The 25,509-nt window shown below is 35.4% G+C and overlaps 5 protein-coding genes and 2 pseudogenes across 5 annotated transcripts; 6 read left to right on the top strand and 1 right to left on the bottom strand.

The window, feature by feature from the left end:
* The first annotated feature begins 865 nt into the window (after positions 1-865).
* LOC122359223 lies at positions 866-1,842 on the top strand (annotated as a pseudogene).
* Positions 1,843-3,655: 1,813 nt separating this feature from the next.
* On the top strand, positions 3,656-4,643 carry LOC122359237 (annotated as a pseudogene).
* Positions 4,644-9,541: 4,898 nt separating this feature from the next.
* LOC122359228 (olfactory receptor 1M1-like) lies at positions 9,542-10,525 on the top strand. Its single transcript, XM_043259537.1, has one exon. It carries the CDS (start codon positions 9,545-9,547, stop codon positions 10,523-10,525), a length of 981 nt encoding a protein of 326 aa, XP_043115472.1. The 5' UTR covers positions 9,542-9,544.
* Positions 10,526-11,998: 1,473 nt separating this feature from the next.
* LOC122359225 (olfactory receptor 1M1-like) lies at positions 11,999-13,000 on the top strand. Its single transcript, XM_043259530.1, has one exon. It carries the CDS (start codon positions 12,020-12,022, stop codon positions 12,998-13,000), a length of 981 nt encoding a protein of 326 aa, XP_043115465.1. The 5' UTR covers positions 11,999-12,019.
* Positions 13,001-16,238: 3,238 nt separating this feature from the next.
* On the top strand, positions 16,239-17,331 carry LOC122358662 (olfactory receptor 1M1-like). Its single transcript, XM_043258527.1, has 2 exons — positions 16,239-16,271; positions 16,348-17,331. Exons 1-2 carry the CDS (start codon positions 16,239-16,241, stop codon positions 17,329-17,331), a joined length of 1,017 nt encoding a protein of 338 aa, XP_043114462.1.
* Positions 17,332-18,453: 1,122 nt separating this feature from the next.
* Positions 18,454-19,404, bottom strand: LOC122359375 (olfactory receptor 6F1-like). Its single transcript, XM_043259662.1, has one exon. It carries the CDS (start codon positions 19,402-19,404, stop codon positions 18,454-18,456), a length of 951 nt encoding a protein of 316 aa, XP_043115597.1.
* Positions 19,405-22,480: 3,076 nt separating this feature from the next.
* On the top strand, positions 22,481-23,467 carry LOC122359235 (olfactory receptor 1M1-like). Its single transcript, XM_043259543.1, has one exon. The coding sequence runs from the start codon at positions 22,484-22,486 to the stop codon at positions 23,465-23,467; it is 984 nt and encodes a 327-aa protein (XP_043115478.1). The 5' UTR covers positions 22,481-22,483.
* Positions 23,468-25,509: the final 2,042 nt, after the last annotated feature.

Here is a 25,509-nt window from a genome sequence, read left to right as displayed (position 1 = left end):
ATCTTCCAGCCTGAAATCGATTTTGATATTCTAGGTATTATTTTGGAGTGGATGCCTGAGCACACCACTGACAAAGAGCCTGAGCCTGCTGCGACCAACGGGCCATTGCCGCAAGGAGTGAGCTTCAAGTGATGTCATTTTACTGAAGCAAAGAATCCCCCCTTTTCTCAACCATTGTTGTAAATACGACAGACATAAAATTGAGGAACTGTATGTGTTAAATTTATTTGTGTTAAAAATGTTATATTGTTCTAATTACATCCCAGAACGAGATGAACGAACATTTTGTTAGGCACAAAAATAATATGTATTTTAGAACAGAACAAATATAGTTTAATTTAAATTATAGAGGGATAAATAATATAATAATAAATAATAATAATAATAATAAAATAAATAAAAATAAAAATCACTTATTTTAGGTTTATGGAAAAAAAATTAGCATCAGTCTATTGTTACTGGATTATTATTGACCATAAAGAAGTGCCTTGAAACAAAACAAAAATCCGAAAGTATTAAATCACTGTCTGTTACATCATTGTCTGAAAGCTCTCAAGAGATGAATCAGAAGATATATTTAAGATATAGACAGACATCCGATAACATTTGCAGCATTACAGAATAAAGAGGACGACCGCTGATCTGAGTTTAAATAATTTAAAGCAGTTCAAAAGTCAGTTCAAACAGTCAAGTCACTCTAAAGTTGTGTTTGCAGGTATGTATTTCAAATATTATGCAACAAATGTACACAATGTTATATATTTTACATGTGAAAATAGTTGGTAAATGCGTTATATGATAATTTTGTAAATTTCTAAGATTTTGCTTATGTCTTTGTGGTAATTTCTATTTTCAGCTTGCTGCCATGAGTTCTTTAAATGCAAGTTTTCCGTAATATCTCATTTGTTCGTCCTGAATACTTTTTCATCATTGGATTTTCAGGTGAACCTTACAGCAATTACTACTATATTTTTTATTTTTACATATTTTCTTACTATGATTGGGAACTCTATAGTTCTTCTTATTATAGCTTTTGAAAGAAGTCTGCACAGTCCAAAATACATTGGTGTGTTTAACTTGGCCTTGGCTGATATTGGTGAAACTAATGCACTGATTCCTAACATGATGAAGACTTTTCTGTTTGACTCACAGTACATCTCCTACAATGCTTGTTTAGCTAACATGTTTTTTGTGTTTCTCTTCAGTTCTATGCAGAGTTTCACTCTTGTTGTTCTGGCATATGATCGTTTCATTGCAATTTGTTTGCCCTTAAGATATCATACAATTGTGAACAATACAAGTATGGTTTTAGCTTTTTTTTCAGCAATATGGGCATTTAATACTACTATTGTGGCCTTGATGGTGTCTTTTATCACCCGACTTTCTTTCTGTGAATCTAATAGGATACAGAGTTATTTTTGTGATCATGGACCAGTGTATAGGTTGGCATGTAATGACATTAGCATTAATAAGATTATGGCATTTCTTATCACATCTCTATACCTTATAGCTCCCTTACTGCTTATAATGCTGTCATACATGGGCATTCTCCTTGCTTTAATCAGAATTACAACTTGGGAGGGACGATTAAAAGCTCTGAAGACTTGTGTTTCCCACTTGTTGTTAGTAGGAACATTTTTTCTACCCCTATTCTGCACATATCTTTTGCAGCTCTTGCTTTCTCTCACACCCAATGCCAGAGTAATCAGCACATCTCTGGCTTATGCTATTCCACCAACGCTAAATCCCATAATTTATGTTTTAAACACAGCAGAAATCAAAGACATATTTCGAAAAGTGCTTAAAAACAGATCTGTGCCAACTGTGAGTATTTCAAAATGACTGAAATATCTTTTGTTTTTTTAAATTGACCAAATAAAAACTGCATGCTCAGGCCTTTCACTTACAACACAAAATAACCGTGTTAATGGACTCACTATTTTATAATTCCTGCTCATTTCAAATGTCTCTATTGTAATGATTGCATTTTCAATTACTGATCCCATGATGAAGTAATTTTTGAGCACCCACAGCTTTCACTGTCATCTTTTAATATATTTTGTTGGAATGTTTATTTTCTTTAATAACACCCCTGATGTCTGATTCAAATAATATTTATTTATCCCTGTTTGAATTTGTGAAGCAGGGTTTCATTTTTCATATAGCATGTTGGTCTGAGATTTACTGAAGTGTTTTTTGTTTTTACACTTAGTAATAAAAAATAATGAAAAATCACAGTAATCACAAGTAATGGTATTCTACTAGCCATTAGTTTAGTGAGTAATAAAACCTGAGTGAAAAGAAAATAAAAACATAAAATCACATAAAAATCAAAAAAGACAGGAAACGTCTCCAGGTTACATATGTAACCATGGTTCCTCGAAGGAACGAGACGCTGCATGCCTCCAGCGAGACCATGCTCTGAATGGTATGTGCAATCAGTCCAAAGGATGGACGAGACAACATGGGCGGATATCGTCAGTGGCCATGAAACAAATAAACCCGTGGATTGCAGCCAGCTTCAGCTTCTGTCATGAAGCACGCACTGGCAGGGATGTCGGAAGTGTGGTTATGAGACGCAGTGTCTTGTTCCTTCGAGGAACCATGGTTACATACATAACCTGGAGACATTCCTCTTCAGGAACGAGATGCCCACACCCCCAAACTTGCAAATCTCTGTCTAGTGTGTGTGTGTGTGTGTCGGTGTGTGTGTGTGTGTGTGTGTGAAGCTACGGTGAAAGAAAGAAGAGCTCAAAGTGGCTTGCTAGTCCAATCCATACAAACAGACAAACTTATGGGGGTAGACCATCCAGCAGCGTCACAGACCTCGGCCATCGAGAACCCACATAAGAGGGCATACTAGCCCAGATGTGTCGTGAGTCTGTTCTGGCCAAACAGGTCTCTAAGCGACCCAGGACCTCGAGGACCGCCAGGTAGCGCTAGTCATTGACGAGGGTAACAAACCACTGTGTAGCCCTCGAGGGAGCGTTCCCCCTGCTCCAGCAGGAGGATGAGAAAATTGAGATCATACATTGGGATAAAAAAAAACTAAAAGGAAAACACGCCGCTATTAACTGTTTTAAGGTTCGGCAGATATACTAGAACCACACATATTAAAGATGAGACCGGATCATTTAACAACAGGACAAACAGGAACTTATATAGCCTAAAGACAATGAGATAATTAACTGAAAGTAGGGCACACAGAGCACATGGGACAAGAAAACAAAGACAAAAGAGTCCAACTACATTACGACTTTTCATAAAGTGCATACAAATTATTATGAGATCTCATACAAGGATTACATCATGTTTTCTGAAACCCCTCAAGAGATGAAACAGAATATATATTTGCATTCAGTGGCAATGATCTTTGAAGCATGAGAGAATAAAGATAAGCACTGGATTTTAAATGCTGTAATTGAAAGCAGGGCATAAGTGGGCACGACTTGCTCTACAACTCTAAAGTTTTATGTTTATTTGTACAGGTCTGTATTTTTAATGTCATCTAGCAATGCATATAACTGTAAATCTTCTTGCAGTTAAAATTTGGTGTAAATGTGGAATAACAGTTTTGAGTATTCTCTGCATTTTTGTAATGTCTTTTTGATATTGTATTTTTATTTTCAGCCTGTGAAAAGCAACAAATGCAAAGGCTGCCATGAATTCTGTAAATGCAAGTATGTCTCAGAATATCTCCTTTGTCCGTCCTCAATATTTTTTCATCATTGGACTTTCAGGTATACCATACAGCAGTTATTTCTATATTTTCTTATTTCTTATTTATTTTATTACTATGATTGGGAACTCTATAGTCCTTCTCATTATAACTCTTGAAAGAAGTCTGCACAGTCCAAAGTACATTGGTGTGTTTAACTTGGCCTTGGCTGATATTGGTGAAACTAATGCACTGATTCCTAACATGATGAAGACTTTTCTGTTTGACTCACAATACATCTCCTACAATTCTTGTTTATCTAACATGTTTTTTGTGTTCTTCTTTAGTAGTTTACAAAGTATCACTCTTGTTGTTCTGGCATATGATCGATTCATTGCCATTTGTTTACCCGTTAAGATATCACGCAATAGTGAACAATACTAGTATGATTTTAGCTTTCCCTGCAATATGGGCATTTAATTCTTCTTTGGTGGCCTTAATGGTTTCTTTGATCACTCGAATTTCATTCTGTGATTCCACTGTGATACAGAGTTATTTTTGTGATCATGGACCAGTGTATAGGTTGGCATGTAATGACTATAACATTAATAAGTCTGTGGGATTTGTCATAACATCTTCATTCCTTATTGCACCAATGATCATTATATTCCTGTCATATCTGGGCATTTTTCATGCTTTAAGCAAAATTACAACTTGGGAAAGACGTTTAAAAGCTCTGAAGACTTGTGTTTCTCATCTGTTATTAGTAGGGATATATTTTCTTCCTATATGCTTCACATACCTCGCTCAGCTCTTGCTTTCTCTCACACCCAATGCAAGAGTCATCAGCACATCTCTGGCATATGTTGTTCCACCAATGCTAAATCCTATTATTTATGTTTTAAACACAACTGAAATAAAAAACATTTTATGAAAAATGCTTAGCAGCAGATCAGCACCGATTAGAGAGAACATTTCAAAATGACTATGATTATCATTTTGCTTCTTCATTTTTAAAATATATCTTAGATAAAGTACAATCATCACCACTGGGACTGAATGTGTCAGCTGATGAACAGCAGTGATACTTGTATATGAATACAAATGATGTCCAAAATAAATGTAAAGCTTGTGTTCTTGCTCACCCCATGCAAAACAAAACAACCAAAAAGAATATTTAATAAAGCAATTTGTGAATTAAAAATAACTGTTTACTTATTTCATGATACTAAATGTCAATATTTTACTTTAGTGGGTAAACTTTTAGAAAAATAAAAAAAATTATGTTGTTTTAATATTTTCAGATTTGAACTTGTAAATCAAGGTGTTCATTTTTACATAAGTTTTGTTTTAGTTACCACTAAATGGATTGTTGGTGTCTGAAAGGAATTACATAGTAAATTTAACCACAATTATTTATTGAATTCTTTAATATATTAATTAATTTAATGCAAGTGACAAGGGAAATGTACCTAAATATATAGAATGAAAACAGGAAGTGAGGAAATAAAGATTACTTCAAAGTCATTTAAATTACATTTGAGGAAAAAAAGGTCACAATGGGTTTCATCTCACACTCTCATGTGCATAAATTCTATACACTCAATAGTTTCTCTGTATGCCGATAATAAATGTGCAGTATACAATATATCTGTTTATAATACATAGATACTGTATTTAGCTTGTTTGTCCACAGTTGTAAAGTAAAAACATTACTTTCCTTTTCTTCATAAAGAAAAACAGAAGCACAATCTAAGCATGTACTGGAAACACAGATGTATGGAATCATATTAGCAATATTCATTTTGATATTGAATACACAATATGTGCAAATGGCCATATATTTTTGTATTTAAATGTAAATAAAATATTAGATTTAAAATAAAAATGGAAATATAATTATGCCTATTTAATTTCCATTTGTCATTTCCTACACTAGTTTTAATATGCAAACAAAATACATATTACAGCACTTTATGAGTTGAAAAATAAAATGAAAATGTATTACTCAAACTGATTATATATGTTTAACATGTCCAAGCAAAAAATACTATCTGCTACTGTAGCAAAAGTGAATTTCAAAAGCCAAAGGTATAGAAAAAAGGGAAAAAAGTCTTTTATTTGTTTTCTAAATGCGTTGACACACAGTAGGTGTTTAAGTCATGTCATATAGTGAGAATATTTCTTCGGTCCTCCGACATTGTCTCGAGCACCTCCCCCCCCTGAACTCTTCACATACTTCATACTTCACAAATCCAGCGTTTAATTGATTCTGATAAGCACTCGTCTCTCAGTTTTAAATATGATGCTTTCTTTTTTTTTGAGGGAATTTGGCAGATTTTGTTCCCTTTCAGTCAGTCACTCCGAGTCACATCTGATATAACAGATGAACTGGAATTTCACTTCAAGAGGCCAATCTACTTTGAGTGTATTAAAAGGAGCCAATGAACACTGGCATGCGCTGATCGCATCCAGTTGCAGCTGATCACAGCATGAGTATAAATGAGCAGTGGGTGCAGAGTATATTTGACTTTTCACTTCGGAGTCAAGCGTGACACGTTCTGCTCCTTCCTACTTCAAGAGTGACTTGTTGTGTGCAAGCGGCCATGTCCTGTTTTGCCTCCACACTAAAAGAGCATCTAAAAGTGTTAGCTTAAGAGTGAATGTCTTTTTAAAGACGCATCTACAAGATTCCCTTCCACTCGTGCATTTCTCGATCCGGCCGGGTGATTGCTGCCTCACGTGTCTGGGCCTAAAGCATGCTAAGGTGGCTTTCATGGATGGCTCATGTGAGTATCGAGAGTATCTGTTTCTCTGCAGAGGCAAGGTGAGCACTGCTTCTGGTGGAGGAAGGACTGGTCTTATGATGACGTGAGTGACTCTCCACTGAGGGCTCCTCCTTCCACCGGGACTCCGCATCCAGTGGAGCTGCCAAGGGAATAGCCTGAATTCCCTGGTGGGATACCAGCTGTATCCTTTGGAGCTCCCAGTGACCGGATGTCAGCCACTGCATCAGAGGGTGAGTCAGAAGGTTCTGGGGATGAAGATCTGGCTGGTGCGGTGTCCACAGGGCACTCCATCATTCCAGATATGGATCCAGAATTGGTGGCTATGATTGAACTGGGCCGCCAATAGAATCGGGCTTGACTGGAAACCTCCACCTCATCTCAAGCCCTTAAGGCTGGACGATAGGTACTTAGGGGTGGCTCGCGCTAGTTCTCAGGGCCCCACTCCGGTACCTTTCTTCCCGGAATTATGATTTTGAACATGGACGGCACCTTTCACTGCCAGAAACCGTCCCCGTGGTTCTTCCTCCCTCACCACCTTTGACTGTGGCATAGCCAGGGTATATATGGGAATCCCCCCAGTAAAGTGGTCGGTATCGATGCAACTGTTTCCCATTGGCAGGAAGATCCTGTGTCAACAGGCTGGTACTAAAGGACTTGTATGAGGGTGGTCATGAGAAGCAGGTACTGCTGATGGCGCCTTACTGGCCCACCCGGAGCTCACACTCCTCAAGACAGCCCCGTTCTTGGCCAATTCCTCTAAGGAAGGATCTTCTGACTTAGAGATGAGGCATCATTTGGCACGCACGTCCAGACCTCCGGAAACTCCATGCTTTGAAGTGGAGCCTGTTCGTGGGGTGGTGTTCTCCTCATGGAGAAGACCCTGAAATTGTCCAATCAGGGTTGTGCTGACTTTCTTGCAGCAAGGTCTGGAGCGAAGGCTGTCTCCTGTGGTCACTGTAAATCATGGCCCCATAGATGGGAGGTCTGTGGGTAAGCATGACCTGATCATCAGTTTCTTGAGGGGCCAGGAGGTTGAAACCCCATGGCCCTCCACTATACTGTCTTGAGACCTGTCTGTTGTGCTGAGAGCGCTACAGCAGGCCCCATTTGAGCCTTTGCCAGCAGTCAAGCTTAAGTTTTTGTCAATGGAGACTCTGCTCCTGCTTGCATTGACCTCCAACAAGAAGGTACGGGACCTGCAGGCTTATTTGGAGGAATCGTGCCTAGAATCGAGTTTGGGCTGGCAGATTCCCAGGTAACACTGAAACGCTGAGGCCGCTACCCGGCTATGTGCCCAAGGTTCCAGAGATCAGGTGGGGACCCTTCAAGCTTTTTCCCTGGAGGGGCAGACCCAGCCCTAGCTTTGCTCTGTCCTGTCCTAGCACTAAGATGCTACATTAACCGGACACAAAGCTTCAGAACCTTGGACCAGCTCTTTGTCACGGAAACTGGCAGAAGGGGAATGCCATCTCTAAGCAGAGGATAGTACACTGGATAGTGGACTCCATCAGCCTGGCCTATCAAGCACAGGGTGTGCCCTGTCCCCTCAGGTTACAAGCGTACTCAACAAGAAGTGTGGCATCATCCTGTGAGTTGGCTTGTGGCACCTCTCTGGCAGATATCTGTAGAGCTGCTGGCTGGGTGACCCCTAATACGTTCGCTAGGTCTTCATGTGGAACCGGTATCCTCCTGAGTTCTCACTTCAAATGGGTAGAGGCACTGAGAGGCCTGGTTTGGCTTGTTAACTGCTCCTGAATGTCCATACAGTAAACCCTGTCTGGCACGATCTGGCGCCAGGCCCTCACTCGATACATTCCAAGATCTCCTACGGAAAGCGTCCCCCAGTGTTCTGGTCTTACTGAATGGGTAGTACTAACAATAGTAGATGGCTTCTTGTGGTGGAGCCCCAGCCTACACCAAACTGATGGGGTTTAGGAGGCTCCCACAGGACAGCCTCCATAGCGTTTTGGTAGGGATCCCAATTCGTCCATCATATCCGATGTGATTGACTGAAAGGGAATGTCTTTGCATATGCAACTCTCATTCCCTAAAGGCGGTAACAGAAACGTCACATCACGTTGCCGCGGTGCCTCCGCTGAGTGGCCGGGTCACTGGCTTGGCTTCTCAGCGAAAACTTGAATATGCACTGCACCTGCTGCTCATTTATTAGCTGGACTAGCTGGATGCGATCAGTGCATGCCAATGTTCATTGGCTCGTTTTAATACACTTGAAGTAGATTTGGTATATCTGGCATGACATCTCCGTTCCCTTCTTCAGGGAATGAGGGTTACATACATAACTGAGACTTTTACAGGCGAAACAAAGGCCGTGTCACACACGACTCCTAGAAATCCTGTATAATTTAACCAATCTGATGAAAGCTTTGAAACTCATGTAGTGTGTCCAGATAAGTGTGTTATATATGCATCAGACTTTAAGCCAACATTCCATGGGCTTGACGTCTGAGGATAAGATCATGTCGATAATAGATTAAATGATCTAATTAAGTGATAAAAGCAGCTGCAAAATACACACATGCATCTTTCCAAAAATAAAACATGCAAAACTTTGATCCAAACTAGTGACAATTTACTACAACATATCATCGCCTAGGAATTATAATTTGACATCTGACATTTTTGTCAAAATGTTATTCACATATTCTTATTCTGTGACATTTTATTTACATTATGTGATGTTTCTTTTGTAAACTGTGTACATTGTTGGCCTTTTTTTAGAAAACAAAAAGGATTCTATCAAAGTCTATGGAATGCAAAAATTATTGAGCTTCTATTTAAAGCTCATAACTGCTCAGAATGCAGATAAAAGACGACGATAAGTATTACATCACTTTGTTGTCTGAAAGCCCTCAAGAATTGAATGAGAAGATATATTTGGATGCAGTGACACAGATAGACAGATCTCTGCAGCATGAGAGCATGCAGGTATGTTACTCAAATAATATGCAAAGTTACATGAAGGTATGTTTTCAGAATTTAAAACGAAATGAAATGAAAATTATGTACATTTCCTAGATTTTGCTTATGTTTTTGTGGTAATTTCTTTTGACAGATTTTTCAAAACCTCAAAGCTGCAATGAGTTCCTTAAATGCAAGTGTTTACCAGAATATCTCTATTGTTCGTCCTGAATATTTTTTCATCATTGGACTTTCAGGTATACCTTACAGCAGTAATTACTATATATTCTTATTTATTACATATTTTATTACTATAATTGGGAACTCTGTAGTGCTTCTCATTATTGCTCTTGAAAGAAGTCTGCACAGTCCAAAGTACATTGGTGTGTTTAACTTGGCCTTGGCTGATATTGGTGAAACTAATGCACTGATTCCTAACATGATGAAGACTTTTCTGTTTGGCTCGCAATACATTTCTTACAATGCTTGTTTAGTGAATATGTTTTTTGTGTTTCTTTTCAGTTCTATACAAAGTGTCACTCTTGTTGTTCTGGCATATGATCGTTTCATTGCTATTTGTTTGCCGCTAAGATATCATGCAATAGTGAACAATACAAGTATGGTTTTAGTTTTCTCAGCAGTTTGGGCATTTAATTCTTCTGTTGTGGCTTTGATGGTATCTTTGATCACCCGACTTTCTTTCTGTGACTCTAATATGATACAGAGTTATTTTTGTGACCATGGACCAGTGTATAGGTTGGCATGTAATGATAATACCATTAATAAGTTTATGGCATTTCTCATCACAGGTTTATACCTTGTAGCACCATTGGTAATAATAGTCCTGTCGTATTTAGGCATTTTTTTTGCTTTAAGCAAAATTACAACTTGGCAAGGACGTTTAAAAGCTCTGAAGACATGTGTTTCTCATCTGTTGTTAGTTGGGATATATTTCCTTCCCTTATTCTGTACATACTTTGCGCAGCTTTTACTTTCTCTTGCCCCAAATGCAAGGGTCATCAGCACATCTCTGGCATATGCTATTCCACCGATGCTAAATCCTATCATTTATGTTTTAAACACAGCTGAAATAAAAGTCATAGTTCAAAAAATGTTTAATAACAGATCTGCACCAAGTAGGGAGAACCCTCCTAAATGACTCTTATGTAATGATTGCTGATTGCTATACATCACAAGTGAAAAATGGACAGGAAAATAAAGAGTTTACTATTTGTGAGCAGTATCACTTGTCTCCACTATTTGTAAGCAGTCATTACTTTGTTGACATTAAACTCATTGTACATGGTCATCTATAAATGTGTTTAATAATAATAAATAATATTTTAGCATGCATTTCTGTTGAAATTGTTAATACCATTCCATTTTTAATGATCTGCTATTGTTGCACTTGTTTCTCTGCATTTGTTGTTTCCCTGTTATTTCTTCTTTTGCTTTGTAATAATGAATAAAAAATAAATAAATAAATGTGTAAAAATAAATATGAATATTTCAGTTTGTGTAACTATTTTTAAAGTTGATCATAAATATATTTTGCCAGGATCAGAATGAATACATTTCAGTTTGTCATGATACTATGATAACGAAGTGGGAAACGGATTGCTGCATATAGTCAAAATAATCCATAGATAAGCTTTGAAGAAAGCAGCCCAAGAATAAAATTGTTCCATCTTGAATGTAATAAACAGGTTTCTAGAGATTCTTTGTTTTAACATACAATACCAAAGGATAAAGCATTCCCCACCACTGTAAACATACACACACAAAAACAGAAATTCTGATACAAATCTGTAGTAATGAGTCCAGCCCTGTTTAAAATCCAGCATAGGCTGGTTAGGTTTTGGAGCATGGCTGCTGGTTTGAGCAAGTTTAAGCTGGTCCTAGTTGGTCATGAGCTGATTTAAGCAGGCCATGTGCTGGTCCTGAGTAACTAGCTTCTGCTGAGCACCAACTAAGTACCAGTTTAAACAAGCTCAAACCAGTTGATATGCTCCAAATCCTAACCAGCATATGCTGGAGAGACCTTTACAAAATCCTTTACAAAACTGATGTTTCTGAATGTACACAATTCACAATAAACATGAAACAGTTTTTAATGAAAATGCACAAAAAGCAGGCACGTTTGATTATTAAAATTATTATATCATATATGATGTATATATTATCACTCCTGGAGCCTTTATTTTTGGTGTCATTTTAGGCCTAAAAAAAACATTGATCCCTAACTATAGTGGCCAAAACATTTGCCATGGATAAGCATTACATCATTGCGTTGTCTGGAAGCTCTCAAGAGATTAATTAGAAGATATATTTGGATTCAATGAAACATATATCCAGTGTTCTTTCCAGCATGAAAGAATAAGGATCAGCATTTACAGCTGATTTCATTTAAAGCTCACTAGTATTCAGTCACTGTCCTTGTTTGTTCAGAATCCAACATTCTAACATATATATATATATATATATATATATATATATATATATATATGCGTGATTCAAATATTATACAAAATTACATGAAGGTATATTTTCTCTATTTAGAATTTAAAGGGTCAGTTTTGTTAATTTTCATTAATTTGTTTTTTGTGGTGATTTTGAATTTCAGCTTGTGCAAACCACCAAACGCAAAACTGCAATGAGTTCTTTAAATGCAAGCTTTTCCAAGAATATCTCTATTGTTCGTCCTGAATACTTTTTCATCATTGGACTGTCAGGTATACCATACAGCAATTATTACTATATATTCTTATTTATAGTTTATTCTATTACTATGATTGGGAACTCTGTAGTGCTTCTCATTATTGCTCTTGAAAGAAATCTGCACAGTCCAAAATACATTGGTGTGTTTAACTTGGCCTTGGCTGATATTGGTGAAACTAATGCACTGATTCCAAACATGATGAAGACTTTGTTATTTGACTCACGATACATCTCCTACAATGCTTGTTTAGCTAACATGTTTTTTGTGTTTCTCTTCAGTTCTATGCAGAGTTTCACTCTTGTTGTTCTTGCATATGACCGCTTCATTGCCATTTGTTTGCCTTTAAGATATCATGCAATTGTGAACAATACAAGTACGGTTTTAGTTTTCTCTGCAGTCTGGGCATTTAATTGCTCTATTGTGGCCTTGATGGTTTCTTTTATCACCCGACTTTCTTTCTGTGAATCCACTGTGATACAGAGTTATTTTTGTGATCATGGACCAGTGCATAGGTTGGCATGTAATGACAACAGAATTAATGTAATCATTGGGTTTCTTATCTCAGCTTTATACATTGTAGCACCATTAATTACTATAATTATTTCATATATGGGAATTTTTCTTGCTTTAACCAAAATTACAACTTGGCAAGGACGTTTAAAAGCTCTGAAGACCTGTGTTTCTCACTTGTTGTTAGTAGGAATTTATTTCTTGCCCATATGCAGCTCGTACATTGCTGCATTGTTGGTTTCTCTTACACTCAATGCAAGGGTCATCAGCACATCTCTGGCATATGCTATTCCACCGATGCTAAATCCTATCATTTATGTTTTAAACACGGCTGAAATAAAATACATTATTAAAAAAGCGCTTAAAAACAGATCTGCGCCAATCAGAGAAAACACATCTAAATGACTGAAATTTTTGTTTATATTTAATGATCCATATAAAGACTACATTCTCAGGCCTCACATAGGTCTGTTTGACTTACAGTACAAAAAATAATGCCAGTGAACAATATCACAAATTAACTTTTAAAAGTGCAATGTTTGTATGTATTCCGATATACAAAATTATTGTTAACCTTTATTCAATATTTCAGTTGATTTCTAGTGTTTGTTACTGCTTGTGCAGTTGTTACTATGTTGACCTTGAACACATTTCACTGTCAACTATGAATATTAATTAAGAAACCTGAATAAATAGCCTAATATTTCATAATGTATTTCTTTTTGTAATTTGTATAGGGGTCCATTTTGCATATAAGCGTGTTTGTGGTCTGTGGTTTACATATGTTGCTCTTGTTTGTGTACATTTGTTAATTTCTTGTTTTTAGTAATGAATAAAGAAAATGAACATTAATCTACATGTAAACAAATGTATGCTTCAGTTTATTGTGTCAAACCCTATTCAGAAGCTTAATAATTTAATTTAAAGATAACACTGACAATGTAACATTATTTACACTTAAACACAAACTAGTCTTTAAGTAACACTTAATACAAAAAACACTGAGATCAAAAGCTGAACAGAGTAATTCAAGTCATATAACCTAATGTTTTCCTAATTTTCCAAATGTCAGTTTATTGGTGTAAGTGCACATTTATTTTTTTGTTTTGGCCCGTATGAATCTAATTACTTACTTAGGATGGCAAGGATCTGTCCATAACTATAACGTTATTTTACATAGTTTAATATAGAAAATATGGAAAATAAAATGATCTGTGATGTTAAATAAATAAAGCAAAGTACATAAAGTATTATGTCTTCATAATACACACAATGAAGTCATGTTATCTTTACAGACTTCAATTATGGTAAGCTATGATTAGTACTGCAGGCGGAGAGTCTTCATCCTTCTTTGAGCACAATAATGGCGCAATAAGAGAAAACAATAACAGTAAGAGAGCAGTACTATCATAGCATGAATGCATGATTACTATATTCTTTAGTGCATGCCAGTGTTGTGATGGCAATATTTATATATATATATATATATATATATATATATATATATATATATATATATATATATATATATATATATATATATATATACAGTATATATACATATATAATCACAGTAACAGTGCACAATGAAATTACTTGCACAGTAAGGGAGAGGATAAGCTCGGATGAACATTATCAAAGGGTCTATCAATCCCAACTACCAAGAGCCCGGGATCAGAATAAATACACTTCTGTTTGTCATAATACTACTGTGTGTATGTACAAATGATGTATCATCATCAACCCCTGAGATTAAATGCGTGCGTTAATGAACAGCAGTGATATGCTATGTATTTACATTATATGAATGCAGAAGATGTCAGCTGTGTGCATGAACAAATAGACCTAGTTTTTTAGACAGGGCTTATCCTAAACCAGCATTAGGCCATAGTTTAATTAGAACATTTAAGTAATTTTTATAAACATGCCTTAGAAAAAAGCAATGTGCATCTTAAGGGCAAATCAAAGGCACATGTTTAAAAATCACTCTGTACAAGTTTCTTTTAGTTGAAACATCTCAGATTTGTATTTTAGTCTAAAACTAAACTTAAGCCTTGTCTGTGAAACCAGGGTATAGTATTGTATTTTTACTGACTCCAAGACAAAACTAATAGAAAAATGAAGAACATTTAATCAAGCAGTTTGTGAAGGATATATCTATGCTTACTTATTGCAAACTTATCACCCCAACTTGTCACATATTGCCACTTGGTCAGGACCCTTTGGCATCACCTTTTGATCCACTGGGTAACCCTGTAGCATAATTTTTCAACGTGCATGTCCTCCATTGTTTTAAATAAGAAACCCTTGGTGTTAACATGCCGACACGAGATACTGGGAATTTTATTGTTATGATTAAATTACACATGGAGTAAAACCCCCCAAAGCGTGCTGACCAATCTGCAATATGTGGCAAGTTGGAAGTGAGACTGTGTTGATTTCAGGGCAACAGAAAAATTCCCAAGAAGGTACAAGGGTGGATAAGAGGGTTAACCATCTGGTGAACCTGATTATCACGTTGTGCTTCCCCAGAGACCAGCTGTCCATTGAGAAAGGGGAAAAGGGAAACGATGTGCGGCCAAGTACGATGACTCCCCATTCAGGTTCGGTGCCTTGCTCAAGGGTCTCAAGGTTGGAGGGCGTGCTAAGTATTCACTCCCCCTACCTACAATCTCAGCCAGACCTGAGAGTTAAACCTGCGACCTTCAGGTTAGCAACCTAACTCTCTATCCATTAGGCCACAACTGCCATATCGTATGATGATGCGCTGAAACTTTTCTTGCAAGAAAGAAAGCACAACTTTGATCGGGAATCTTCGGGAATCTTCTCGTCAGCCAAAGAGACGTCTCTTCAAGGCATAAGCTCACCTGGTAGATGATGGACGTGGGGGACATATAGTGCCTCAGTAAATGCACAGAGGTGTTCAATCTTGCTCCTACAAAACCATTTTCCTGCAGAGTTTAGGACCAACAGACCTGCCAGGTAGTTTCTGGTGATCCTGATGACTTGTTTCAGATGTATTTATTAGGCCTGTAAAGATTGGACATCCCTTCCCCAGAGAGGGAAGAGTTTGCAGAGTTTCGAGTTTTTCTTGTGATCTCGTTGACCTTGAAGACCTGCTGCAGGTGTATTTAATGAGCCCTAGAGATAAATTCTTCTGAAAGGCTCTTCAGGAGCAGGAATGGACAGCCTGGCTTCAGGGGATCTTTTTGGCCATCACTAAACTGATCGCTGATATTGTTTTCAACTGGTCATATATATAAATAATTCATAAAATATTTTCTCCAAGATCAATGAGTTTCCATTTTATTTGTGCTTGCTCTTCATCCTTAAATAACTGTAATATTGTTGTGTGACAATAAATATCAAATGAGGACTGTTTGCAGACCAGTAAATATCTGAACTATAGTGGCCAAAACATTTGCAACATATATTACATCACATTGTTGCCTGAAGACTCTCATGAGATGCTTTGCAGATATATTTAAATTTAATGACACAAACATTTAGTTAATCTTCGCAGCTCGAGAGAATAAGGACCAGTACTTATAGCTGAGTAATTTCATTTGAAAGCGTTCAGACCGTCATTGTCATTGTTTGCTCAAATTCTAAAGCTTTAGTGTATATATGCGATTCAAATATTATGCAAAGTTACAAGAAGGTATTTTTTCAGAACTACAAATTGTAGTTACATTTGTGCATTTTCTTATTTTACTTATGTTATGGTAATTTCTTTTTTTTCAGCTTGTTCAAAACACCAAACTGCAATGAGTTCTTTAAATGCGAGTTTTCACCAGAATATCTCCATTGTTCATCCTGAATACTTTTTCATCATTGGACTTTCAGGTATACCTTACAGCAGTTATTACTATATATTTTTATTTATTGTTTATTTTATTACTATGATTGGGAACTCTGTAGTTCTTCTCATTATTGCTCTTGAAAGAAGTCTGCACAGTCCAAAGTACTTTGGTGTGTTTAACTTGGCCTTGTCTGATCTTGGTGAAACTAATGCACTAATTCCTAACATGATGAAGACTTTGTTATTTGACTCACGGTACATCTCCTACAATGCTTGTTTAGTGAACATGTTTTTTGTGTTTCTCTTCAGTTCCATGCAGAGTTTCACTCTTGTTGTTCTGGCATATGATCGTTTGATTGCCATTTGTTTGCCCTTAAGATATCATTCTCTTGTAAACAATACCACTATGATTTGTATTTTGTCAGCAGTTTGGGCATTTAATTCTTCAGTTGTGGGCTTGATGGTGTTTTTTATTAACCAACTTTCTTTCTGTGAATCTATTGTGATACAGAGTTATTTTTGTGATCATGGACCAGTGTATAGGTTGGCATGTAATGACAGTAGCATTAATAAGATGTTTGCGTTTCTCATCTCAGCTTTATACAATGTAGTACCAATGATCCTTATAGTTCTTTCATATATGGGCATTTTTCTCGCTTTAATCAAAATTACAACTTGGCAAGGACGTTTAAAAGCTCTGAAGACCTGTGTTTCTCACTTGTTGTTAGTAGGAATTTATTTCCTGCCCATATGCTTCTCATACATTGCTGCAGTGTTGCTTTTTCTCACACCCAATACAAGGGTCATCAGCACATCTCTGGCATATGCTATTCCACCGATGCTAAATCCTATCATTTACGTTTTAAACACAGCTGAAATAAAAGACATCATTAGAAAAATGTTTAAAAACAGATTAGAGAACATGTCAAATTAGAGAACATTTCTAAATGACTGAAATGTCTATTTATTTATATTTAACAACTGGATATTAAATAACATATACACAAACAGACTACATTTACAAGCTCTTTATGACTTACAATACAAGCATAAATAGGAGTGGACAATCTCTTTTCAACTATGCGTATTTAAAAAATATATATTTAAAAGACTAATATTTGCATTAAAATATTAGTAATCTTATCAATATTCACTAGTCCATCTGATTTCAAGTGTGCTGCTTGTGCAGTTGGTAATACGTTGATCTTAAACATGTCCACTGTCATTTATAAATGTCCTTTGTTTGATTTTCTGCAATACATAATAAGACCTGACTAATTAAAATAATATTTCATGATGTATTCTTGTTTGTAATTAGTAGAGCATGAGCATATTGATCTGATGTTGCTCTTGTTTCTGTACATTTGTTGTTTCTGTTTTTAGTAATAAATGAAGAAAATAAAAGGTCTTTTACTGACATCTAGTGGTAAAATTAGTATATGTCGTTTAACTGGATGAAAACCATCAAAAGATAATATAACTTACTAAAAACCAGTATTGCATAATATCTATTAAAAATAACCTCTAGAAGTTTATTTCACTTTATTTAATTTTTTATGTTCAAAATAAACTCTCTGTGACAGTAAATAAATATATGAAGCAAAGTACATATTGTTTCTGTTAAAACACTGTTTATTCATTACTGAACATAACACATTCTAAGTATATATAGCCAAATAAAAAGAGGTTTCAGTATTCATATGACTATTTTATTTACATTTTTTATTTTCATTTTTAAATTTTTTATTTATTTTCAATTTGCATTATATATACATATATGTTTATATTTAAATATACACACACACAGCTTTTTTGTAAAGTACTCAGATGTATAAAACCTCAATTGTTAGTTTTTTGACACTTTCTATACACAAAAATATAGACTTATTTAAAAATGTATAACTTTAAATTATTTGTTTAAATAGCAAACCAGTTCATTCAAATTTTGTATGCATTGCCTTTTGTCAATGTTATGTATGTGCATTTCAGAAAGTATGTCATTTATATATATACATATTAGAAAACTATAGACAAAAAGGTACAGTTAGGTCGTCACTTATTTAACGTCTATTTTTTTCTTTTTACATTTTTTGATTAAAACCTTCTTTACCTCATCTGTTCTCAAACAATAAATAAGGGGGTTGATCATGGGTGGTAAAAGGCTATACATCATAATAATGACTAATCGCAAATCAGTGCTGAATTTTATATTAATGTTGCTTGACAAATAATTAAAACATCTGGGTAAGAAAAAAAGGGCAATTATGACAAGCTGAGGACTGCAGGTGGAGAAAGTCTTCATCCTTCCTTGTCTGCTTGATATACGGAGAACTGCCACAATAATGGCGCAGTAAGAGAAAACAATAACAGTAAGAGAGCCCAGCAGTACTATCATAGCATGAATGAATGCTGGATAACTATATTCTTCTCTGTTAGTGCATGCCAGTGTTGTGATGGCAATATGATCACAGTAACAGTGCACGATGAAGTTACTCGCACAGTAAGGGAGAGGATAAGCTCGGATAATCATCATCAAAGGGCCTATCAAACCCAACAACCAAGAGCCCAGGATCAGAATGAATACATTTCTGTTTGTCATGATACTGTGATACCGAAGTGGGAAACAGATTGCTGCATAGCGATCTATGGCCATTACCGCCAACAAACGCGCAGTGACTGAGCCAAAATAATGCACAAAAAACATCTGAAGAAAGCAGCCCAAGAATGAAATGGTTCCATCTTGAAACCAGTACCTGCTGATTATCTTTGGTAATGCTGTGGTGCTGAATAGTACATCACACACCGCTAGATTTATAATGAAATAATAAACAGGTTTCTGAAGGCTCCTAGTCATTACAAACAATGCAAAAAAAGCAGCATTTCCCACTATTGTAAACACGTACACAAGAAACAGAACGGCTGATACGAGGCCATAGTGATGCGGCTGAAGTCCAGGAAAGCCGACAATGACAAAATCCTTCACAAAGCTAACATTTCCCGCTGACATGATGAGTTACAGTACTTAGAAGAGTTTTAGAGTTTTGAATGTACACAATACATAATTCACAATTAACATGACACAGTTTCAGTGAAAATAAATTTAAAAGATCACGTAATGAAAGAGAATGCTGGAATCAGCTTGTCTTCAGCTGGTGAAAAACATTTAAAAGAATGGCACGCAGGGCTTGAATACCTGTCTCACAAGGTACCATAAAAAGCACTCTGCTTCAAACACGTAATAGATGCTGGGTTAAAAAGGGATAAATCTTAAATATATATAAAAGGGAATGACGTAAAACAGTTGATGCACAGGCTCCAGGGATGATCAGTTCTTTCTACACTCTAAGAAAATAGGTACAAAAAAAGCACCCTTACAAAAGACACATCTTTGCAACTTTTTCGTATATTAGTATACCTTACGTTCTCAAGCTTTTTTGAGGTTGAACCCCCTATACATTACCCAGGCCCCTTAGCGATCAATGTCTGTGTTTATTAAATGTCTAAAATATTAATGTTGATTCTTTTTAATCTATGAACATTAATGAAATGTTAATTAATATAAAATTTTATATTAATTATTTATATCTTTTGGCAGTTCAGTCAAAAAAGGTAAGAATGAAGAAATAATCCTTGAAAACAACAATAAATTATAAGGTTTATGGGCTATTGTTGTTTAATGGGCAGAATTGTAGTCTTAACATGATGGCACACTGCTCTCATATCATATGGATACACACCCTAAACAGTCACTTGGAATTTTGACTTCCAAGAGGTCAAAGTTCAGCATGAAGGTCCTTCAAATTATGCGAGAGCATAAAAAGGCTATCTTCAGTTTATGTTTACAAATATGAACAGATATTGTATCATAAAAAAACATTATATGTGGCATTCCCCGATTCCCTATAGTCTTCATTTGCAACTTGAAACCCCCCACCCCCCCTCTAAAGTCTCTAAGGTGGAACAGTTTGTTAACAAAGACTCTGGTGACAAAATACTACATAATGTGTGTATAATGATGTTACACAAACAACACCACCATATACCTACAAACTGCAAAACCATGTATTCCTCCTGTTTTAGAAATGACTCATGTCCGGATTGCAAAGTCGAAATGTATTTTTTTATATTTTTATTTTTTATTTTACTTTGTCTTTCTTTGTTGCAACAATCTAATTAGTGAAATATATCACAAAAAAATTGTAAAAGCTTTAAAAACAGTATAAAATAATATCTACTGTATTTACTTTTGTACTGAAATTAATCAGTTAACGAATTAGTTTGGCTAAAGCAAAAAATAATAATATTAATAAGAAAAGAATATGATATTTATATCATAAGTATAAGTAAATTCTCAGATGAGAATGAAGGTCATTTTAAAATTAATATTTCATTATCTCTCACACTATCTCAGGATACTTTGCCCTCAAGAGGGATTATTATAATGGCCATTTGGGACCAATAGTGATAATAGCAATAACACACACATACACACACACACACACAAACAAACAGAAATACTCCAAATCCAGCCATAATCCAACCAAACAGAGGTTTTAATTTGTACATTTTAAACTAAAACAGGGTTTTTCACATAATTTGCTTCACAAAAATTGAATCAACACTTCTCATGAAACTATTTTAGCAAAAATAAAAAATAACTTTTAGCTTGTTATCCTATATATGTTTTGCTTATTTTTAAATTATAATTTCACGAGAGCAGGACAGAATATATTGCATCACTGTGTTTATGATCTCATGAGATGTTTCAGCAGATATAAATTGGAATACACTGTGATACTGAGTCAGTGAATAAGTAGCAATCGAAGGATAAGCAAGCTATCTGGGTTTGTATTTATTTTATTTTGCTGAAAGCGTATGTGTATTTAAATTATTCATATATTTCACAGAGAAGGACAATAAAAAAATAAAAAATAAAAAAATGTACAAAAAAAAATACTGTGATACTGTGGAATTTAAACACAATCCCCTTCATCAAATTAGCAACAAATATGTAATCTCATTCAATGTTACAGCTTATGTTTACAAATTTTTTACTTTTTTGTTTGTCTTTTCGGACCCTGACCCCGGTGTGATCTACGTAAAGGCACCGCCCCCTTATTACGTTAAATTTGAAGTCACGCCCAACTCTCTTCATTCAATAAGTCCGAGCGCACCGCAGAAGCGCGCCAGAGTAACCGATTTTCTTTTTATTGGCTCTACATCCTTAGCCTACTTTGCGCACATAGTACTTTAGGCCTGTTTTTTTAGACATTAAGAGAGCACGCATAATAAACGGGAAAAATACATAGCCTCTGAGCGCAGCAGCAGCAGATGCGTTTTGTTCTTAAGGAGGACATGAGCTTGTCTTTTTTATTACTATTTTTATTTATTTATTTATTTTTACTAAGGACGGTGACTTTACCTGCTGTCGTTTTCCGCGATTTTTAAGGCGAATAAATAGAGTTGCGCGTCTCTCGGGATTTTATATAGGTTTTCACAAATCCTATATAAAAACTTTCACAAATTTCGACCTTCAGTTTAGTTACGTGTTCAAACTATTTTATATTTCACGCACATTTCAACAATTTTTTATGACTATAGACTAAATTTATACGTACATAAGTACGCAAACAATAGATTAATTTTAGTGGCAACGAATAAATTATTAAAACAATTTAACACATTGGTGAGAACGGTCGTTTTGTGTTTCGTTTCATTTGATATTTTTATTTGTAGAAAGTGTGAAAATGAGCGAGTGCGCTGATTCGCTGAATAGCTGTGTCGAACGTTATGCAGGGCCTGCGTGTAATGAACAATACGTTCATCTTAAAATGTAACACTTATTTAAGTGTTAACACTTCAAATTTAGGCTACTATAGTAGGCTAACGGGATTAATTTAGTGCCCACTCTACAGCTAAACTAAATGGCTTCAGTGCAAACATAGTGAAGAACGGTAGGGTAACGACTTCCTTCAGATTGTTTAGGTGAAATAGTTCGGGCACGCTAGTTATGTAAGTGCAATTATTTTCCACATTCTTTATTATTTGCGATTTCAGCAAGACAAAGCGCCAAAGAAAAAGCTGCCATGAATAACTTAAATGCAAATTATTCCCAAAATATCTCTGTCGTTCGTCCTGAATACTTTTTCATCAGTGGACTTTCAGGTATACCAGGCAGCGGCTATTACTATATGTTTCTGTTTTTCATTTATGTCGTCGCTGTAATTGGAAACTCTATAGTCCTTCTTATTATAGCTTGCGATCGGAATCTGCACAGCCCAAAGTACATCGGTGTGTTTAACTTGGCCTTGGCTGATATTGGTGAAACTAATGCACTGATTCCTAACATGATGAAGACCTTTCTTTTTGAGTCACAGTACATCTCGTACAATGCTTGTTTGGCTAACATGTTTTTTGTTTACTTCTTTAATACAATACAGTGTGTCAGCCTTGTTGTCTTGGCATTTGATCGCTTTGTTGCTATTTGCTTGCCTCTGAGATATCATGCCATTGTAAATAACGCTGTCATGTGTTCGGTTTTCTCAGTAATGTGGATGCTTAGCACGTTTCTGGTGGGCTTGACGGTATCTTTGGTCACCCGTCTTTCATTCTGCAAGTCCAGTGAGATACAGAGTTATTTTTGTGACCATGGACCGGTGTATAGAATGGCGTGTAATGACAACAGCGTGAATTCGTTTCTGGCAAAAGTCCTCACAGCTGTCTATTTCGCTGCTCCGCTGATAATATTTTTGTCTTACCTTTGCATCTTTTTCGCTTTAAGTAAAATTACAACATGGGAGGGGCGTATAAAGGCCTTGAAGACCTGTGTTTCTCACCTGTTGCTAGTTGGAGTGTGTTTCTTTCCCATAATTGGCACATACATTGCTGCAATAATGCTTTCTTTGTCTCCCAATGTGAGAATCATCAGCACATCTCTGGCTTATGCTGTTCCACCGATGCTAAATCCCATGATTTATGTTTTAAACACAGCTGAAGTTAGAAACTTCATTCGAACTGTGATTAAAAAGAAGTCTTCATCCATTGTCCAGAGTATTTCAGTCAAACAATAATGACTTCAAGTAAGCCATGTATTGTCTTTGTCATGCTGTGGTTTGTGCTGTCATTATTTTTATTATCAACTCTGATTTTGTTGTCTATTACTATTAATATTACTGTCAAGGCTGTATTTTTCACACTGAAACAAACGGATAACCTACAACTGTAAGGCAAATATTCTATGCATGTGTATATCAAGATATATAAAGCTGCTTCTTCTATTAGCAATAATCAACTCTCTTGTTTTTAAAAGTGATTGTTACTTATCTGTTTGTCAAACTGAGAAGTACAGGAAATGCAGTCTTTTTTTAAAACAAGGGTTTTTGTAATTGATGAGTAAAATCCAGATTCAAAATAACAATACTAAGTGAATTCTCTCCACATGTAGTACATGTTCATCAAGCATTCACAAGTATCAGTACTTACATAGAAACCTATACATAGAAGACAGAAGGAAATGCTAACTTTAAAGAACAATTTCAGATGCATCTGAACCCTTTATATACATATAAATAATGCGTATATCATAAAAATAGAAATAAACATATACGATGATAAATAAACTTGCATGTGGTATTTGGTGAGCATCATATTTAATACATCAGGCCTTTATGGCACATACAGTATTATGTTGTAGTAAAAACACCTAAACTTTATTCAGAAGCCCAAAATGAGCAAAAACTAAACAATTTGGTGCAGATGCTGGTGTGGCCAGAAAGTAATATAAAATGGCAACAGCTTTTAAGGTAAATGAGTGAGATCTAAATGTATGAAACTACTTCAAATAAACATATAAATTTCAGTTGTCATTCTCGTTCGATGATATTTCAATGCATTGTTTTAATTGTGGGGTCAAAACATAATACAATGCAATACAATGATGGTTACGCTAAAAGGTCTAAAATTCTAAAATGCTCCATAGAGGGTATTTAGAGGCCTCCAGGGTTATTGCATGGGTTGTATATAATAGGTTGATGTAACATTTAGAAAAAAAGTGTACATTCAATAGCATAGAATTAGTACATGGTACAATCTTAATTATCTGTTTGCTTGTTTTTGTTTTCTTGATAAGCTGAAACTGTTCGTGGATAACACCTTACAGTAACACAACCTTTCAGTATTCTCCAAGGACAGGACATATCATTACAATAGTGAACTTTGAACTGTGTTCATTGTTTACAGACAAGCATGCATAATACAATGTATTTCTGTTAGAGAAATACAATAGTGTTTCTTTTAGACAAACACAAAGATGTAACTTGCTACTACTGGGCCAACTTAGAGATATAGAGAGAGATATATATATATATATATATATATATATATATATATATATATATATATATATATATATATATATATATATATATATATGGACAAGCAAGCCAAGTGACAGACTGAGCCGAAAAGAAAAACTTTAGAGAAGTCTTGCACGTTTGTTATTGAAAAGAAATGCTGGACCTTACTTATTAGTAATCAATTCAAGAGAAGCAATCCTTTGCATATGTTCCAGTACTGCTGTAATTGCTATTTTGCAGATCATGGTCAGTGCTATTTTGACCTGACCATCTTTCCAGATACCATTCTTTTTGTTCTTCCACGATTCAGTAATTTTTTTGTGATTATGCTTCTCTTGCGAGAGCCACTTTTGTGAATCCAAATTGTTAGTTTAATATGACATCCGCTCTGGCTTTGTCCTGCTGTTCAGCACATTTTCATTCTTTGAAACATCACTATAAACGTAACAAGAAGAAAATGTTTTAATATATTTTATACATGCATAACATATATTATAATAAACAGAACAGGATTCTGAGTCAGAAAGTTTCCATAATGCAGGCTATCACTATTTATAACCCTTATTGTTGTTGTGCATATGCTTTTAAGTGTATACAAAAAGGAGGAAACACTATTAAAATGTAAAAAAAAAAATCTAATAAGCAATTAAATCTGTGCCTTTATATTTGAGGATTTGTGCTGAGTACTTGTTATGAAATGTTTATTATTTATATATTTAATATTTTATTATCATTTTATTATTTAAGTGCATTTATGC

This window comes from Puntigrus tetrazona, chromosome 15, assembly GCF_018831695.1.
Source record: "Puntigrus tetrazona isolate hp1 chromosome 15, ASM1883169v1, whole genome shotgun sequence".
NCBI lineage: Eukaryota > Metazoa > Chordata > Actinopteri > Cypriniformes > Cyprinidae > Puntigrus > Puntigrus tetrazona.
This window is presented reverse-complemented; position numbering and strand designations above follow the sequence as displayed.

What these genes read in the sequence shown, in the direction of transcription:
- LOC122359228 (XM_043259537.1), top strand. Translation starts at nt 9,545, where the DNA reads ATGAGTTCCTTAAATGCAAGTGTTTACCAGAATATCTCTATTGTTCGT.
- LOC122359225 (XM_043259530.1), top strand. Translation starts at nt 12,020, where the DNA reads ATGAGTTCTTTAAATGCAAGCTTTTCCAAGAATATCTCTATTGTTCGT.
- LOC122358662 (XM_043258527.1), top strand. Translation starts at nt 16,239, where the DNA reads ATGCAAAGTTACAAGAAGGTATTTTTTCAGAAC. An exon ending in AGAAGGTATTTTTTCAGAAC is followed by an intron (nt 16,272 to 16,347) that starts TACAAATTGTAG and finishes TCAGCTTGTTCA; the next exon opens with AAACACCAAACTGCAATGAG.
- LOC122359375 (XM_043259662.1), bottom strand. Translation starts at nt 19,404, where the DNA reads ATGTCAGCGGGAAATGTTAGCTTTGTGAAGGATTTTGTCATTGTCGGC.
- LOC122359235 (XM_043259543.1), top strand. Translation starts at nt 22,484, where the DNA reads ATGAATAACTTAAATGCAAATTATTCCCAAAATATCTCTGTCGTTCGT.